The sequence below is a fragment of the Phaseolus vulgaris genome, chromosome 7 (genome assembly GCF_051622355.1).
Source record: "Phaseolus vulgaris cultivar YP4 chromosome 7, ASM5162235v1, whole genome shotgun sequence".
Classification (NCBI taxonomy): Eukaryota; Viridiplantae; Streptophyta; class Magnoliopsida; order Fabales; family Fabaceae; genus Phaseolus; species Phaseolus vulgaris.
The window spans coordinates 48994936-49015148 of record NC_143504.1 but is presented as its reverse complement, the minus strand read 5'-3'; the positions used below and the strand labels follow the sequence as shown (position 1 = coordinate 49015148).

Genomic DNA, 20213 nt, shown 5'->3' with positions numbered 1-20213 from the left:
TAAATTATTCACCCATATCTAGTCAAGTTACAAAGTAGTGTTAGAAATCTCAGCAGCAAACAAACTAATGTACGTGATATTTTCTTACATCAAACCTGAAATGAAAAAAAATTTAACGTGTTCAATACCATGCTTTTTTGGCAATCAGATAAAGCTTGACTATATTTAACAACCATATTTTTATGGTAGTATAAGATGGTGTAATGATAAGATAAGTAATGGTTATAACTACCAAATGTTAACTAATGAAAATATATATTTTACAGTATTACAATGTATATTAACACGAAGGAGATCAGAGCAGCCAGTGAGAAAGTACGCAACTGTTGAAATTATGATTACGAACGCATTAGACTACAAACTATGGAGCTGCGAACATAAAAAGTGAGCCAACTAGCAAAGCAAATAATTAAATGGGAGGAAGATTCAGAAAAAAAAAGATGTACAAATGAAAGGCAATGATCTTAGTTTCCTCGTTTTCTTTCAGGGGCTCAATAAAAGAAATGCCCCAATGTCATCATGGAAAAAGAATTCCGGAGAAAGGATTGCACTCAACCCACAATCATACCTCACATTGGGCCTATAATTGCAATCGCAATTCATTTAACGACTAGCCATTTACTATACAACTTAATTACACACTACAATCACATATTTACATGAAAGAAAAAAGAGTAGACTTCTCTGGCAAAATCAAAAAATATTCTCCGCCAGTCATCCAAAATACAAGACCGCGGGCAACATTTGCTTTCTCTTCTTCCACCTACAATCCATCTTTCTTCACAGATGCATCACCCACCAAGTGAATACATTGTACTCTTACACGCATTATGTTTAGCCCTCTATACCCTGTGTTCTCACCTTTTCTTTTACAACCTTGTTAGCTCAGTTTGAATCTGGCCAGCATTCTTTTGCAATTCTCTCAAATTATGAAGATGAATCCATCTTTCAACAATTGAGATCCACTAAGAAGCAACGTTAGGATTCAACAATTAAAGGCTGGCCAAAAGCTGAAGTCGGCAGAATGAACCACCATTTACCAGTTTCACCCCCGATTAAATGACCCTCGTAGACTCTCTTCAGGCAACGTCCAGGAAAGCAAATGTCCACCTGAATCCCCGCTCAATAACTGTTTCAGGTCAGTTGTGAGGTGAAGGGCAGTAACAGGATGCTTATGGAACTTCAGTACTTTGCGTAAAATCAACTTGTATTCTGGTTCGGTTCCACCAAGATTTAACACTCCCGCCCCTCCAAAACCTGATTTGCTAAGTGAGCTATCTGGGTTGGAGCAGTGAACCATCTGCCACACCTTCACAGCTCCACTCTGATGACCTGTAGCATACCACTTTATGTCCAACCAATCAGAAAATGTACTGCTTGTCACTGAGAGAATGGAATCAGATGGCAGTTGTGACGTTTTGATTAGTGCCAGGCAATCCCCATTTATACTCCAAACAGCCAGAAGAATACCAGCTGCTGTAACAATCTCTCCCGTCAAATCATTCACAAAAATTGCTGAAACTGGTGCTGGAAATTCTGGGAGCTGCCGCACAAATGCCATGGAGCTGAGATCCCATATAATAACTGTGCAATCATCTGATCCACTCACAATAAGCATGTACGGCTGGCTAACTTGAAGGCATGTAATTTTGGCTGTGTGACCACAAAGTGCCTTCTCCAACTTCAAGCGTCGAAGTGCACGGGGCCCAAACTTGCTAACTCTCCATACATTAACCAGTCCATCATCAGCACCAGTAACCAGAATTTGACCATCATGACTAGCACTAACACAGTGAATTTGATTACCTCCATGTAAATTTTCATGTGTTGAAAGAAGTTTATCTTGTTCATAGCTCATAAATCTCAAACTACGATCAGGAAAACCCCAAGCAACATATTTGGTATATGTTCTTGGTTTAAGCAGATTGTTAGTTCCAGCTATGAGAATTTTATCATGAAGAGTGACAATTTGTGTGATAGGTGAAGAGCTTTTGCGAATCTCATGTGCAGCAAGATGACTGGAATGTTTAAGGGGATGGGGAGGAAGTTTTCTGTCAGTTCGTCTTTTCACATGGGGCTTGAGGAACAATTGTTTAGGTGTCTGCCCAAAATGATTAATTTGGGCTAAAATGGATGCTTTCATAGCGGGATCTGTAACAGAGTCTATGTCTACACTTCCTTCATATGTATAATGATAGAATACATTAACTGATTCCTCAGCGGCCTGTCCATTGTAAAAGAAATTATATTATGAACAAAATAGAAAATGAAGGAGTATGTCTTTATATCACATTTGTTGAGAACATTTTTATTGACCCAATCATCAAGAGATGTCATGTCTCAGTTTAACCATTGTAATCTATTAACAAGTAATAAAACATTGGTGATCACTACAAAATCCTGGTTATCAAATAGAGTGTAAATGCAAAATATTGCACAAAATTAAATGCAGTAATTAATGCAACTCATTCTAATATAGAACATTAAGACAATCAACAGAATGGAGGCAAATAGGACATGGAATTATAAAGAAGGTAGTGAACTACTAAAAAGAAAAGCATTATTTTCCCATAATTTCATAACGAAAAAAAATATAAAGACATCGTGGAATTCCATAATGGTCATGCTCTACAACTAACTACATCACGCCCTCCAAATACATAAATGCATGTCATTATTGGAGTATAGTTTTACTGCCATTTATTACTTTTCTTGTACAGCAGTAGTCAGATAGTTTAGAAGGTCTTTCATTGCTGACTTCTCTAACTAACCTAGAGTTTGAGTTTGATAACAGCTTTTAGAAGCTAGTGACTATATTCTTAGTAATGTATAAACCTACTTTAACTCAGAAACACTTGAGCAGTGAATTTATTTTTTACCAAACAGAAACTTCTCTCAAACTCTGAAATTTAATACATGTGAACAATTAAAGAAACTGACATTAGATTGTAGAGCTAAGCCTGTAACAATGTAATAACACGATTTAAAAATTATAAGAAATAATAGTCATAGAGGGACAAGAATACAGCAAACAAGACGATACACACACCCACCTTCCCTCTTTGCTTATATCCAAAAATGAGGTCCATCCAGTGATGCAAATTTTCTGAGACATAATCTGATTCAAGAGCTTCCCTATGCTTACTGATGAACTCTCGAGTGCTTCCTTTGGCCCATGGAGGTAGGATAACATCCCCAACCTGAAAAACACCATAATAATTAAATTTACTAGTCAGTTCACTTGCATATTTGATTCCTGGATAATTTAGAAATAGCAAAGTATATATTCATAATAGGATAACCTTCTCGCCAGACTGTTTCTCTCCCAAGTCAAGATCAAACCGATTCTCCAAGAACTCGGGCATGTAGAAAAATTCTGGAATCAATTCCTTCACATCAGATGTGTTTCCCTTCCCAGCAGCACTTAGCCAAGTATCCCTTATGCTATTGAAAAGGCGATCAGCATGGTCAAACTGACCACCCTGAAGTTTTTGATTCTCTGTACTAAATGGTGGCAAGCGAAGAAGATAGAATAGGACAATTCCAGCACTAGAATAATGAGATCCATAGTGAAACTTCGGGACCTCCGGATCATCCCAGCTCTCATATCTAAAAAAAAGTTTAGTTAATGGGTGTCAGTAGGAGAAAAAAACTGACCTCTGTGATCACATTCCATGGTCACAATTATCTTTGTACGATTTAATAATTATCATATATATATTACTTTAGGGATAAGTGTATAAACTATAAATAAATTTCATGCAAATACAAATAATGTCTTGCGTATCCTTCCTGGTATTATAATTCTAGAGTAAGCCCGATATTTCTAATTCTTTTTGAATGGAATAAACTTGTCTGCGTGCTGCTGAAATCCCATAAAACATTTAGCAAATAATCCCCAGGCAATGCATGACCACAACAACACAACATATATAACAAATGAAAAATTACAACATACAACAAAATCATAGAACATTAAAAAAGACCAACCTTTTTCTAAACTCATCTTCACCTTCAGGTGTCTGGCAACCCATTGGTTTATCAAGCCTGCGAAACGTTTTTGGATTGGACAAATCAAGATTTTCACTCTCATAATCTGCAAGTACCCATGGAAAAACTGGATATTGGGTGAGATCACTATATCCACGTCCTGCCAAGGTGTTTAGATGCATGAGGTACTGGAAATTACTTATTTCACCACTTTGCCACCTTTTAGAAAATGATTTTGCCATTATCTTGAAAAGACGGCCACCCTCGTTGCTTTCTTGTTTTGATGATCCTGAAATAGTTGTGTCCAACCTGATATACAAAGCAGACAAATTACATTAAAAAACATATGAAACAGGTTAAGAGATGCACCCACACACCAAAAGCGTGTGGTATGAGGACCAAATTAGAAAAAAAGCTAAAATGGTGCAACATTCCCTCCGTCTGTAGATATAACGCATTGATAACTAATACAAAGGTGTTAAGAAAGTTGGCTAATTTAATAACAATAAATTTATCTTTAATAGTAATATATTTCCAAACTACCCTTAAATAACTAATCTATGTAGGTAGATAGTAATAGTAGTGGAGTTTTACATTTTAAAACTAAATTTTGAGGAAGAAACAGTTCATAGCATTTATTATTTATCAACTAAAATAATCAAGGGTATTTTGGTCAAAATTTAAATAATGCAAGGGACAATAAAAGAAGAGTCTTACAGAAAGGGGATCAGGAAATTTCAAAAACTATGTCTCATAATTATGGACAGAGAGAGTATTAAACAGCTTAAAAAGAAAAGCACCAGAATGACTGTACATATTTTAATTCCTCGGTTTTTTATGCTACAACTCATCAATATTGTAGCACAAATGCTACGACAAAAAAAAAAAAAACTAGCAATAATTTCAAAAGATATGCTACTTGCAATTGCTAATACGTTATGAAAGACATAAAACTACACAAAAAATCCAGTACCAAGCAAATTATTAAAGCCAAGGAGATAATTCTTACATGCTATTCCGAGGAAGATTTAAGGCAACTAGATTTTTAAAAACTTCTTCTCTCTCTTTTTTGTGGAAAACCAAGAGATCATTGCATCCATCCATGCTAAATATTTCAATAGCAACAGGACGAAGCTGGTAATCACGTTTCAAAATCTCATGAACACTGTCAAACTTCCACATGCGCCAAGGATGAGGTAAGTTTCCACTGGTATGTACTTTCTCCTTACCCCATGCACCACCACTATACGCCCATGCTCTTCCCCCAACCAATGATTTAACTGGTGTGTTCCATGACAAAGTTGATTTGGATTGAAAATCCACACTGCCAGAAAAATCTTTCTTGACACCCAAAGCCTGATCAATAACTGAGAGCTCATCTTCACATTCCTTCTCACAAAAGCAACCAGAATCATCAATATAGAAGTTTTCAATCACATACAAACAGAATTCACCTATCAGGAATATGCCATCATGTTTGTCAAGACCCATAACCCGTTCACAGTTGTATTTAAATCGGATTTTCTCAAATGGTTCCAGAAAAGGTCTGATTAAGTATTCACCATTGTCATGCAGTTCTTTATCAGATTTATCATCAGCAATCTTAACATCATCAATTCTCATTAAAGAGGATTGCCTTGGAGAACCCATATCAGATCTTCCTTCTATTGGGATAGATATTGCACTAGATTTAGCACCATGCTCAAGTGCAGAATGGAGGCTTGCTTCATTTATGCTGCTTGCCTTGTCATCATTCCACTCATTCTTATCATAAACAGAATCTTTGACACTATCCAACTTATCAAAGAAAGGTTCATCAAACTGCTCACATTCAGAACCATTATGTTTGCTATCATCAGTCAAAAGTTGAAAATAAGGTTTTGAGTCTGATGCATCATGACCATTTTCAATTTTTCCTTTAGAAAATTCAGCTTTCTCTAATTCAAACTGTCCATCGAGAATATTCTGTATGGTATCAATTTTAAGTTTGCAGCATTCAAGTTTTTTCCGCATTCGATAAGGACCTTCAATGGGACAAAGCTGGCATTCTGGCTCTTCTGTGAAAAAGGATTTACTTAGTGGGAAAATCCCACGTTCATGCACAAGTTGTTGTAGATGGCATTGCCACTCGCTCTCTGCATGTAGAATCCATCCATACTTATCTTGCCTAACAACTCTCAACTCTGTGGACATTGCATCACGAACTAAATCCAGTGCATATCTTTGCTCATTTACCTGCTCCCAGTGCCTTAAATCCAATTTTGCAGCTTCTCGAGACTTCCTTGCCATTTCTTTCTTACGACGACCTTCCATGCCTTTGATTTTCGCTCCTGGAATCTTTGCTGATCCTGCAATATGCTGCGCCCACATCATTCCAGCACACTGCTCCAATACCTTATTCACAACCTGTTCAACATTTTGATACCACTCAAAAAACTCAGATAAACTTCTAGTCAATAATTTATCAAAACCACCATGGAGCACATCAAGCTGCTGCCCTTGATTAGACCTATAAACAAGAAAGTCTTCTAATGCAGCTCTCCTATGTACCAGAAGATACTTGAACACATCAATGGAAATATTGAGTACATTTTGTCTTCTATCATGAAGAAGAGATATCAGATTCACACATAGACAGCGATTAATATCTGTATCATTGTTGCTGGGACAGAATATAATTCTTTTATGAGCAACCAACAACTGTAAGACTGTACCAATGTCAATTCCCGTTTCATCTTGAGAGGAAGTAGAGGACAATCTCTTTTTTGGTTCATTAAGCAAACCCAACCGTAGAAGAAGATCATCTTCCCCTATATTGACTAAGAATGATGGGAGAAAGCAATATAATATCATTCGATTAGTGTTTCTAAGAATTGAATGGACATAAGCCTCTAATTGCTTACTTCCTCTTGATATTGATAAAAGCCTTTTTTCAATAGGAGCAGCTTCTTCAATTCTACCATCTTTGTTTGCCAATTGCAGCATTGATAATAAGAACTCAAGGGTTTTCAGTACCCCTGAAGGCTGAGGAAAAGCACCCATGTATACCCGATCCACAATCATCCCGCACAAAGCATCCAAATTTGTGGACCAGCGAATCTTATCCAATTTTTCCTCATCTTCTTCATCATCACGTAACAGTCGTCTTTCAAGGAAGTTTATAAACCTACTAAGGCATAGACCTTGGAAAACTAACACAGACTCACCATCAACATGCAGATGAACACTTTCCAAGATGTTCTCTATGAGCTGTGATGCTTTGATCTGTTCGGTCACAAAATCAGAAAGGACTTCTGCAATGAAATCTAACACAGCAGTAGCTCCAGCAGAACATGGACCACCACCATATCCAGAATCATCTGTGTCCAAAAGCAGCTTCGACGTAACAGTAAAGTGAGCATTCACAGAAGATGGCCCTTGAGAACTAGACTTTTGATTTGAAGATAAATCAAACTCTGTAGCAGACATGGAAGAGTCAAAAGAAGGAGTGGCAGTCAAGGGAGACTTAGCTTCATTATGGCTTGCACTTCCCAGCCAAGATGTCAATGCAACAACTGGTGCCGAAGAAGGGGTATGGGGAATTCTTGAACTGGACTTTTCCGAAAATACGGGAGAATCCAGCGCAACAAAAGAGGCTGAACTCTGGGAATCTGTTGGTTGGAGAATGTCCAAATTGCCTTTGATGCTGTGAAAGCTGAATTCGTGGGCACTGGAAGCAACAGAGGCTTGATCAGCATTATCACCATCCAAGCTCTGAACAGTTTGTATGTCTTCACGGACAGATTTATTTGACTCCAGCTCGGAGACAGGGATATTATTCTGTGATCTCTCACCAGCCATAGAGTTTGGTGGTGCAATCATATCATCAGAACTTGAACTTGCCTGTCCTTGAGGAAAACTTCCAACACTGATGGAGGTTTTGATAGACTGGTCCTGATCCAGAGGCAAGCTAGAAAATGTATTTTGGGAACTGCATGTATCATCACAATCATTTAAGGTTTTCTCTTCTGTCACTGCCGAAAGTTCTTTGGCCATTTTAACAGCATGTGCAGCCCTGCAAAAGCAAAAGGTTTTGGTTCAATAACAACAACTCAATTCAATTGGACTGATGATCACCAGGTTAAGTAGTCAACATATGATTAAAGAGGAAACAAAAAATTGGAGAATACAAATTAATACAATAAAAATAAAGGATATAGAGGTTATCTCGTAACAAACCTCACACAAGAAAAATATAGATCTATGCAGCTTTCAAGAAATTCTGCACGTCTACAAACAGCAGTAAAAGGGGGACACATTTTAGCCAGATCAACCATAAATCTTAGAACGGCAGTTGCAGCAGCAGGGGCTGATGCCTCTCCACCCATAAGGCGAGCAGCATATGTCTTGTGCATCAGAGCTTCCCCCTGAAGCTCACCAGCCATGTCTGAATTTCCCTCTACAAGTTCAGCCACAAGGCTTGCACCAACCTGGGAAAGATTACCAGTTTGGTGGGCACGCATTGCTTGCATGCTTACTCTATCAAAAGTTGTTTTTGCCATGGCAATTACAGAATCCAACAACTCTACAAACTTCAGTTCTGTAAAACTTCCATCATTTGGCATAAGGGCATGAAAGTCCAGCATTCGGACCTCTGGTAACCTTGGGTAAACTGGTTTGCCAAATATCAAACAAAATAGAATATAGTAGATGTCTGGGGAATCATAGAAACTGGGTAGCACCCGAACTAAACCTTGATAACCTCCACCTGTGCGAAATTTAATTGCAAACGTTGGAGAGGAAGTAAGACACACACCAAGTAGAGTCATGACCCATCTCATACTTGTGGGATGAACAGCTTCATCAAGAAAATACGTAATTAACTTTGAGGAAACAACTTTATGCCAGAGCTCAAGCAACTCTTCTGATCTAATAGTGACCTGTAGATCAATAAACATCTCTAGCAACATATTTCTGACAATTACATGTTTACCCATTGATTCTCTCATAATTGGACGCTGTGGAACCAACCCGGGGGGATCAAACGTCATAATCACAAATCTAACCACATTTTCAAGCTCAGAAGATAGAAAACCATCCTCCAAAATGACCCCAAGCAGTACAACCAATTTTTCAAGGACGGGAACCTCAACATCACCCCTTTGCAACGTCACTAGTAAATGTTGAACAAGGTTAATTCGCCGCAAAATTGTAAGATTGTGATTTCTGTACCAATGCATGGACACTAAATTTTCAAGAAATCCAAGTAATGCAATTTGGATTGAAACTGAGGCAGTTACCCACAACGTCCAATCCAATAAAACATGTTCAACCATGTCTGCATTTGACAAGACAATGCAATTTGAAGTTTCAGCAGCAACATCAGTATTTTCCAGCTCTGAAATGTGACTAAATGAATCCTTTTGTGCAGAAAAATCATCCATGTCCCCTGGAGATCCAACTGAAGAATTCTCATCCGAAAACTTCGACAAAAAATTATCCTCGAGACCAGTTTCCAGCAGAGATGAAGCAGGAGACAGAATAGTCTGAATAGTCTCCAACTTTTTTGGTTCAGAAAAAGAAGCTTCACATGCAGCAATCTGAAAGAAGATCTCAAGAGATTGCATGTCAAATAATGACATTCTACGACGCAGAAAAAGGGTAAGCAGATGGTAGCCCCTATAAGTTTGCATGTCCTTAAGATTCTGAGTATTTTGATGAAGTGCACATGCAAGGAGAGTTAGGGCCATATGTAGCATATCCCTTGTTTCTGCTGCTTCAACAAGAGCAAGAACAAGTTCCATCCCACCAATAGGGCGGATTGTCTCTCCAATCACACCTTGCTTGCAAATATAAATATCTCCACAGAGACGTCCAAAGCGTGGAATACCTGCAATCCCCAAAATCAAAATAAGACTGAGATTGAAGAAACAAACAAAATAAGAGAATGAAGCATAACAGGTAACTTTCTAAATTTAGTTACACACCTCCAATTGGAGAGGCCGCAGCAGACATAGGATCTACCAGATTCAGCATTGAAAAGCTACCCGATGATCGAATGAATTCTGTGGTAGTTCCATCAAATGCAAAAATAAGTTTCTTTCCAGAAAGCTGTAAAGAAAGGTTTCCAAGTCTCTCCAAATCCCAAACAATTCCACTCCCATCTGCTTTTAAATCTCCTTGCTTGCTGGTAGAATCCTGTCTCTGACCATTGGCAGCCAAAGTCAAATCAGCATCTAAAGAATCTAATATGGCCATACTACCACCACCACAGGCCTGATTAGGTACAAATTGAAGAAGATCTGTGTCCTGGAAGAGTCCCCTGTATCCTCTACCAAGTATGTACATAAAACAAATACATCCTGGTGTAAGCACTTCCTCAAAAAGATAGCAAGAGCGTAGTTTCCATGTCAAGTCACTAACTCTAGCATTTCCAACTGATGTCCCAATAGTTACCTGCAATTGTTTACCAGGTGGGCATGGTGAATATCCTAATTTCCCAGTGTGTCTTAGCTTTCCATTAAGATAAACATACGCAAAACTAGCTTGGAACAGCCCAGCAAGAGCATTTGGTTTGCTGTGAATGACTGCAAGGTGATGCCACCTTCCTTCTTCAAGTTCTAAACCAGAAATTGATAAGAAAGAAGAGTTGCTGGTTGCAAGGGTTAAAACACCATCCTCCTGGAGATATAGTTCTGCATAGGTTGCAGTATCATTGTTTGTAGCACCAACCGAAAAAAACCTTAAGATATGTCGTTCATGCAACCCACTTGAACCAGAGCGCTTCTTGGAAGAGGCAAATTTTGAAACGTCAGTGTCTTTTGATTGTGATTTTAAAAAATTACGAAACTGGAACCAACAAACAAACGAATAACCAGCAGCTGGGGGCCATGATCTTTCACCCAAGGAAACCTGAATGGCTGCATGCCCAATCTTGCTCATATCCATCTCCACAAATGGTGCCATAGAAATATTTTCTGAGGTCATGTCTTCCATCAGAATTAACTTTTCGATAATTTCAACAATTATATGACCTGAATTTTTCATCCTCATTTGCAGCACATATCTAATGAGCATACGGAGTTCAGAAGCAGATAGCCTAATCAATAGAAACATATTTTTATTAATATAAGTATAGTTGTAGATTAAAATGCCATAATTTTAGAACAACGGCAGTAAGAATATTCTCCATACCTGTAAGAACCAAGGACTTCCACAATTTTCAATGCATAAGTGAGTAAAGAAGACGAACCCAAAAGGAAAGGGTGGATTGTGTCCAGCAAAAGTTCCACACAGCCTATATATAACATAAATAATCAAGTGAGCATTAAGGAATAACAAATAACAACAAACAATATAGTACATACCTATAGATGTGAGGCTTTCCTGATTGAACGGACCAGCACGGGCCAACTTTTCAATCAGGTCTAGAAGTTGTAACTGCACCATCGGCGTAAGCAGCAATAACGAACGAATCAGAACTCTAACAGCACTGGCATTGTAAACCCGCTCTTTGTCAGGATTAACTGGACCTGATGGAGTCGATAAAAGATTATGAGATGACTCATTCTCAATTGCATTTGATTTTGTCAAACCCTCGGATGTTAAGAAAGGCGGAATAACAATTTCAAGGCCAAGTTCCAACATCAACTGGATGACTTGTTTTTCATGCTCAACACACAACAAACCAGACTCACTAAGAAGATCAAAGAAAGTTTGTGATGATATAATTGTGTGTAACTTCATTCTATTAACAGCATTGTCGGATACTCCAGCAGTTACAACACGCAACAAATACGTAAACACCTTAATGTAAACATTCAATGAAGATTGATCCAAGTCCTCCCCGTCGCTTTGGAACCCATGGAGTGTTGTTAGTAAAAGGGAAAAACCAGTGGCTTCCCCAAAAACCTTCTGAGCAGAATTATTAACTCCCAGGATCCGCCATAGTGCTCCCATAGTGTCACACTTTGCATCAAGGGAAAGCCGGTATTGTGATCCTGAAGCACCGGTAACCATTCCACTTTTCAAAATTTCAATCAACACACCTAATTCATCAGGATGAGCCTGGAAAAAGTTACAATCGGATAGTCATCATGATGATTTAAAGTGAAACAACACTTAAGTAGTTTTGTAGACAGGATGCATCCGCACACATTCAAGAATTACTGTTTTCTGATTAATAAACAATCATTATGAGCCAATAACTGCACAAATCCAGTCCAAATTTAGAACAGAATTTATTTTAGAGAATATGAACAAACCTGAGATGTATCTTCAATTATAAGACATGACAATATCCTAAGGACCCCTGATCGATGTACATCAGACACCAGAAAAGGTAATATCACATTCACACCACTAGCTGAGCGGAATGAAGCTTGATTAGCCTCTGCTTTCTTCAATAAAGACACCATGCAGTCCCAGGCAATAGCAATTGTACCTTCTACATCAAAAATAGGAAACTTGCCAGAACCAGATTCCATAAGCTTGGGTGAAGTAATGATAACATCCTTATTGTCCATATGTTTCTTGAAATTGTTTGAGCTATTTTTCCTCTCCAACTGCTCTGCGTTAACAGTCTGTTGATCAGGAGCCAAAATCCTGTGTTGCTTCAGATCATCTAGCATAACTTCCAAAACACCAACTTCTCGCAAAACTTTCTTGTACTGTTGGTCAAAGGACAAGAGTTTTACAAAGAAAGAAAGAATTGTCTGCTTCAACGCTGAGGTTATTGGTTGCTGCAACAAACAGCAAAGTGAAAGTAGCTCTTGTTCAGGAACACAATTTACTACAGTCACAGCATACTCTAGAATTTTCAAGATTATCTCTTGCAAATGAGAAGGAAAACCGGCCATATTTAGGATTAAAAGTGGAACAGTTCGTAATTGCTGACACAAGCTATAGTTCTCTATGTGGCCTGAAAATAGTTTAAAAAGTCTATTTAATACTTCAGCCTGCAACTTCCAGCTATTAGCTTTGAGGAGAATATCTTGTAACATCTGGACTGCTTCAAGGTCTTTAATTTTATCATTTTCCTTCTCCCAAGGTTCATCACCGAGCCAATCAGAAGATAAGGTACGACTTTTGCTATGACCACCACCCTTGTTCTGAGTAGATTTAGAACCCTTACCTACATAAGCACGTGGAGACTCATTTGGTCCAGTTTGAGCTAGACTAACAAGGACATCTAGCAACCTAGACAATGTGGGCGAAAGATATTGACCGGAGGACTGTTCTTGTTCATTGGAATTTTGTTCTCTGCTATTTTGGGATCCATCTGAAGCAATATTTTGCTCATCAAATGTATCTGAATGAGCAGATTGAAAGCCCTGATTCTTTGTCATGTTGGACAGGGTTAGTGCAAATTGAACTAGGAATTGATATCCATGGCCGTTATGCATATCCTCTCGAAGTCTGACACTAGCAGCCTCTGCAGAACCAATATAACAAATCAGAACTACAAAACATTGGCATCCTTTAAAAAATAACTGTAAAATAAATATATTTAACTACAGTTTAGCCAATGATATTGTTTGTGTATTTGAACACCATACGTTGCTCTTCTGATAAAATTAGAAAATTACCTGCTCTATATGACAACTCTACACACTTGAGTAACAAATCAACAATGCCTACTGTATATGCAGCATCTCCACAATCAGGATCAAAATCTTTCACAGCCAATAAAAGAACTTTTATCTGCATGGAGGAAAAGTAATCACAGGATTAATTTCAAAATCATATAATGAATACTATGAACAATATGGATCAACCTTAGTGCAATATTCTACAAAAATGAAACTGCATAAAAGCCACGTGCACTAACTTCATAATTGACAAGTCAGTTAAAGCATCATCCAATAGAGTCAGGGAACACAGAACTTTCAAATTTAAAACAATCAGACATGATTGTTTAATAATTTTATTTATTTGATTAAGATGTGATTTGAGAACACCAGAGTTATGAGTTCAATTACAACAATTTCATTAACTATATGACAACTTTCAGAACAGTCTTTTGCTTGAACACAAGAAAAATTCAGTATTAATGTTTCATAACATTGTAATTATTATGTTAAGACTGCTAAGATTGCTAGATTTATGTAGAAATATCTAGTGTGGCCAGTTGATTGCTGGAGATATGTTTCTAAAAGTTCTAAACTGGTTAGATACATATTTTACGGCAAATGCAGAACTTAGTCAATGTAAGACCAATCCCATTGTATTTTTCTCTGAATAATCAAACTGGTCAAGAAACCAAATCAATCATTCAAGAACAGTATTGACTGTTACTATAAATCCAAGTACTCTATATTTGTTCATAATTTCTCCCCCAAGCTAAATTGTTAGTACCCTTGCATCATGTTTATAATTTTTTTTCCTCGCCCATCCCTTAAGCTTTGCAAGGAAGAGCCTAACATGACATGACCTTACAGATTTTTTTGCAGTTGATAACAAATCTTAATTTCTACTACAGAACACATTTTTCTCAAACCCGCAACATATTTTGCATGTATGTAATTAGTGCAAAAGATCATGTGATATAATGTTTTGTAAAGAGTAGAACATCTTATAGCATAGCAAACCAGTTTGCTCCTCCGTTTACATGAGATTGCAAGAGACCAAAAGGAGATCCTTTTGTCACAACAATAAATCTTAAAACTACACCAACCCTCCCCTTCACCATTTACTAAAAGCAAAATAACAACAATAACAATAATAAATAATTTAAGCTTCTCCTCTTGGAAACATAACATAATAATGTATCATTGCAAATTACCCCACAGATGCTGTTGAACATTGACATATGACATCAAAGTGATAAAAAAATGAACAAAAACTGCATGGTATTAATATATAAACAAGAAATACAATATCAGTTCTAAGACAACTTCTTTGACATACAGAAGTATTTAGATTTGAAAGATAGATGACATACCAAATGATGCTTGCGGATGTATTTAGCCGTGCTTCCATAGTCATTTACCAAAAGAAGACCAAGTATCTATAATTATGAGCAGAAAAAACATAAATATTCAATATTCAAGCATCAGAATAATAATATCAGCTCAAATTCGTTATCATATGCAATATTTATATCATTTTTTACTGCAGAAAAATGTACCACAGTTTACCTGCATAGCATGTCTGTGAAGTTGTATGCTGTGCAATGGAACAAGTCCTGCCTTATAACGAGAGAAAACAATCAAAGATCCCTTGGCAACCATTTGAAAAAGCAACTGAAGTGAATCATCTTCTATCAAACTCTGTGCTGCTGATGGATGACTTGCTAGAGCTTTCATGACATGCACAACACTTCCTTCTACCTGCATCAGCAAAATAGTTTAAAATGCAAATTAAGAAAATGCACAAAAGTGATTTTAGAATATCCCAGTTACTCATAACCAAGTCATTTTTTATGGTTTATGCTCTCAGGCTAAGGAAATATAGAGTTTACAAAACCACAAATAGAATAAACAGGAGGAACTCTTTAAAAATAAATGGTTTGTTTGTCCTACAATCATGTGCAAAAAAATAAAAATACATATTCAAGGAACGTATATCATGCAGAGAACAGAACCTCAAGTCGGCGGTTTTTCCCAACTTCATCATAATCTTTTTGTAATATGAGGTTTTGTTCCCGATCGATAGCACTATTTGACCTTTGAATGGTTACATCAGGATCGAGAAGGGCATTCAGAGCTTGAATGAGACAGCAAAATATCCCAGAGTCAAGTAGAGATTGCTTGTCAATAGGCTACAAAAAAATTATATACATAAAAACTACTGCTTAAAGTTCATGAGACAATTTAGCAATATACAATTACACAAACACAATGGGTCTCAGTAACACCAAGATCAAGATCACCAGTATTGATTACACAAATATATCAATCCAAACAAATAACAGATGGAAACACATACATATTTTTTTCTGTAAATAAATTAACACGTATTCATTCTATAGCTCCTAATAAAAACTGACTTGGCAAAAAAAAAACTATTTTAGAAGCATACCCCAGAAACAAGGATTTCCACTGAAGTTAATAAATTTGCCCCTGGACTGATTCCATCCTGCATGGAAAGGAATCTTTGTAAATATTAAAAGCAAATAGAAAAGCAGGAAAAAGAAAGACATAAAGAAATGACTAAGAGAAACCTTTGTGACTTCTGAGAAAAACTTTAAAACTTGAGCAGCATCCAAAGATCTTGTTTTACTGCTGATTTTTAACTTCTCTATGTCCGTCACAAATGCTCTCCCCACAACAAATGAGAATATATGGGTTTCAACTAACCTGTTTCCCACCAACATTGCAAAAGCCGGTTAATAAACTCCAATCACCAAGATGAATTAACATATTTTAGCCTTTTTAAGAATGCCATATATATCTAACCAGGAATATGCAATCTATATTTTTCAAAATCTTCAGAATGAAAATGGGAAGATGTAAACCAACTCCCAAGTTCATTTTATGATAATGGTATCCAGACATATACTCGTGGCAGAAGTTGTTACAACTTTGGGAAAGGGCAGTTAGTTAAAACAGTCAGGATATTAATTAGTTAGTTAAGGGGCTAATGAGTTAAATAAATAAGAGGATGTAAGGAGAAAGGATTAACGCTCGTTTGTATCATTAGTAAATAGAGTGTTAGCTCTTTGAGAAGGGGAAACCCTTAGAGGAGAGATTGCCCTTCTATTCATTGTTCTTTTAATCCTATAATGTAAAATCTTTCTTTTCTTTCTTGGTCCTAATTCACTACTTTGTAACAGAATGAGACAAGTTCTCACCTTCAACCAAAGAACATCCATAATTTTAAAATAGATTTTAGTCTTCTGAAACACAAGGTGCATCAACTAGATATTTAAAGTTCACTTGATAACCAAGAACACTTCCACTTAAGTTACAAAAACCTTAAATATCACAATGTTCGCCCTCATATATTCATTCCAAAACACTAGAACATAACAGTTAAGCAGATGAGTAGCATTACTGCACCATAAACAACCAAAGCAAATACATGCAAAAGAATGTTGCAACTTCTAACTGACGATGCATAGTAGGTTTAGGCTTATCATTCTACAAATCCAATAACCCTATTACTTGAGGAAAAAACATTTCCTCCTACCACCTAATCAAAACAATGATGTTCATATAGATTAAGTTATGGGTAGCAGTGCAATTAAGCTAAGGAAAAAAGTGTTTCATTACATTGTAACTAACTGAGCTACATTAGCATGCTGCTTCACTAATCTACAAAAGGCATCTATGCTCAAATTCAAGGCCGCTTCTTTTTCCTGCAAGGAAATGAGAAAGCATGAGCAACTCCTGATTTATCATCATCAACTACAACATGTCAAATTTGCATGAGACCGTCAAAAGAAATAAGCAATGAAAAAAACCTTCTCAGAGCTGGATGACCGAAACTCTTCCCAGAATCTCTTGAAGTCCAATTCCAGTTCATGTTTGTCCCTGATTTAAATATATAAAAGGTCAAAATCTCGTCTAACATCTTAACGAGAGTGTGTCATAACAAAAAACAATCCATGAAAATCATTTCTAACCAATTATGAAACACATTAGAACTCGAAATTTGATGCATCAAATAAAAGTATTTTAATATACAGTACAATTAATACACTAATTCACCAAAACGTAATATAATGCAGGAAATGTGCTGAAATCTGTCAATGCTGCAATGTGGCAACAAAATCATGCATCAACTAACATGTCGAATGGATGTGTAAAACCAAAAACTAACATGTTTTCATCATTTTAAACAATTGGCTAGTCTTCCATCATGCAACCAATAAATATGAATGCTTTGGCAGCCGCAAATAACTAAATAAGCAGAAAAGCCAACATGCCCAAAAATCCAAACCCCCATTCCGAAATTAGGATACCCATGAATGACCTATCATGCAGTTAAGCTCCAATAACTAACAAATAAACCACTATTTGCACCATGCACCAGTTCAAAACTGGAACGTTAGTAGTGAAAAAAAGTCAACAAAATGGAGCTAGTTGCAGACTCCCACACAGGGAAATAGATTTAGTAACCATGCGGACAAGTTAAAACTATCATAAAAAACGGCAATCTTGTGCAGCAACAAAAAATACAACTATCACCTGTAAATCAACTGCAAATTCTACAAGGAAATTGATAAGATACGGAAAACACAATTTTGAGCACCATACTTCAAGAACCAAGTTTTTTTCTGCCCAGCACTGTCCCTTTCATATACCAAAAACTGGCCTCAGAACAATCCTTAGCTCCTTACAACTTAGCATTGACAACCCACATAGACAGCACCTCAAAAAAAAAAAGCAGCAAATAGAAAGTAATAGGATCTTACAACTGCACCGAACTCTACGATATGCCTTAACCATAATCTATTCCATCCTTCCACAGTTGAAAAGACAGAAACTACAACCACCTCTCTCTATCTTCCATTGTATATTTTAATCTCTGTTTGCGAGCAAATCAAAGCCAATGCAACACTCAAATCATCCCACTCGAACAACAATTTTTCATTGCTCAAACTTAACCACGTAACTAAGTGTACCATAAACCCAAAAAAGAAAATTAAAAAAAAAAGATATAAATATAAGGACCTGGTAGGGGACGAAGAAGAAGAGGATTGCGAAGCTGAAAAGACATTGTTGTCGCGGGAAGAAGAGGGGGGAGGAGAAGCAGAAGGAGCAGCAGAGGATGGCGATTGAGTGAGGCCAACCTTCTCTTTGAAGTCCTTAAGCAATGTAACCCATTTCATCGTTTTCCCTTTCGATCCTTTAAACATATGAACACCTCTATCATCCGATGACCATTCACCAGATCCGCCAACTACCTACCACACCCTCCGATTTCCCTCCGAAAAGGGAAAAACCAAAACACCATTCAGACCAATCTCCCAAACCAAACAATCTCCGATTCCAGCCGCAGCAAATGCGCCCCTCCGTGCCGATCAAAAATGGCAGCAAGATCTACCAGATTGCGATTCCCAGGCTCTTCTTTCCGATTTGTCAATTCAGTTCTTCTCCGCGTTTCCTTTTCCTAATTTTTTTTTTATTTTTATTTTTTAACTCGGTTCGATCAATCTAATTTTTTCTAATTTTTCGGAAAATGTTTGGGTTGTTCGCAGCCCTAGAAAGCAGGGGGAGCTAACGAAAGATAAACAAAAAAGATGAGTAGTGTTGTTTCGGTAGAGAAACAAAAATAAATGCCAGTTTCTAAGTTTTTTCAAAATTAAAAAAATAAATAAATATTCGGAAATCGTTTCTCTCTCTGTGTCTGTGTAATTGTGTGTTCCTCTTTCGGACGGCCACTCGCACCGCGGTGTTGCATCAACAAATCGCGTTTCTCGTATTAATATAATCAACTCTATCTCTTGAGTTTTGAGTTTTCGCGCACACACCTCCACCACGTCATCGTGGGGTCCACCAGTGAGAAGGGTCCACGTGGAATCCCGTGATTGAAGGACAATACGTGAAACCCTCGTCCCTCCCACTCTCTCTTCTTCTTCATGCAATACCCTTGGATTCAATTCACTGTAATCTTCTTTCCACATTTCCTTGCCACGTCACACATTTATTTATTTATTCATTTTATTTTGAAAACATTTTTGCATATTTCTTAATGGCAAAGACGCCAAGGTTTCTTAGCGTTGGAGAAATGGCAATGGAGTTGTTGCCCTATTTCATTTTTACTTTTTCACCTTACCAACCCAAATCAAACACTCTTCTTACATTATATTAAGTTCTTTAACACGCTATACTTTGCCTATTTATTTATTTATTTATTTCCAATGCAGCTCACACCAAAACTATTCCTTTTTCTGTAAGCAAAGGTTAATTCCCGTATTACTAGATAAAATTAAAAAATATATATATTTAATATACGTTACATTTTTAATTCCTAATATAAAAATATAATTGAGTTGGAAGAAGATCCAAAAATACTGTACATAACTAGTATTTAATCAAGTGTGGAGGATTCTAGACTTTTTCATCCATGGTGGTAGATTTGATTAATACTTTTTTATAGACAGTACGTTACATTAATCTATTTATGACACAAAACCTATTTATGAACCATTAAATGGTTTAATTATATATACATACATATAATATGTTTTAAATAATTAATTTGTCAAAAATTTAACTTACACGAATTATATCACTTTATTGAACAGTAGGTTTGCAAACGTTATACTGTGCTGGGGTGGCAGATCAATTTATTCT

At 36.9% G+C, this 20213-nt stretch overlaps 1 protein-coding gene across 1 annotated transcript; it reads right to left on the bottom strand.

The window, feature by feature from the left end:
- Nucleotides 1-443: 443 nt before the first annotated feature.
- Nucleotides 444-19315, bottom strand: SPI (BEACH-DOMAIN HOMOLOG A1). The gene is made up of 19 exons (XM_068636664.2): nucleotides 18588-19315; nucleotides 17375-17444; nucleotides 17184-17269; nucleotides 16133-16268; nucleotides 15991-16047; nucleotides 15554-15730; nucleotides 15108-15299; nucleotides 14912-14977; nucleotides 13557-13671; nucleotides 12234-13402; nucleotides 11337-12036; nucleotides 11164-11266; nucleotides 9957-11068; nucleotides 8209-9859; nucleotides 5000-8044; nucleotides 3991-4299; nucleotides 3303-3609; nucleotides 3054-3200; nucleotides 444-2224 (listed from the first exon to the last, which is right to left on the bottom strand). Exons 1-19 carry the CDS (start codon nucleotides 18770-18772, stop codon nucleotides 1046-1048), a joined length of 10806 nt encoding a protein of 3601 aa, XP_068492765.2. The 5' UTR covers nucleotides 18773-19315; the 3' UTR covers nucleotides 444-1045.
- Nucleotides 19316-20213: the final 898 nt, after the last annotated feature.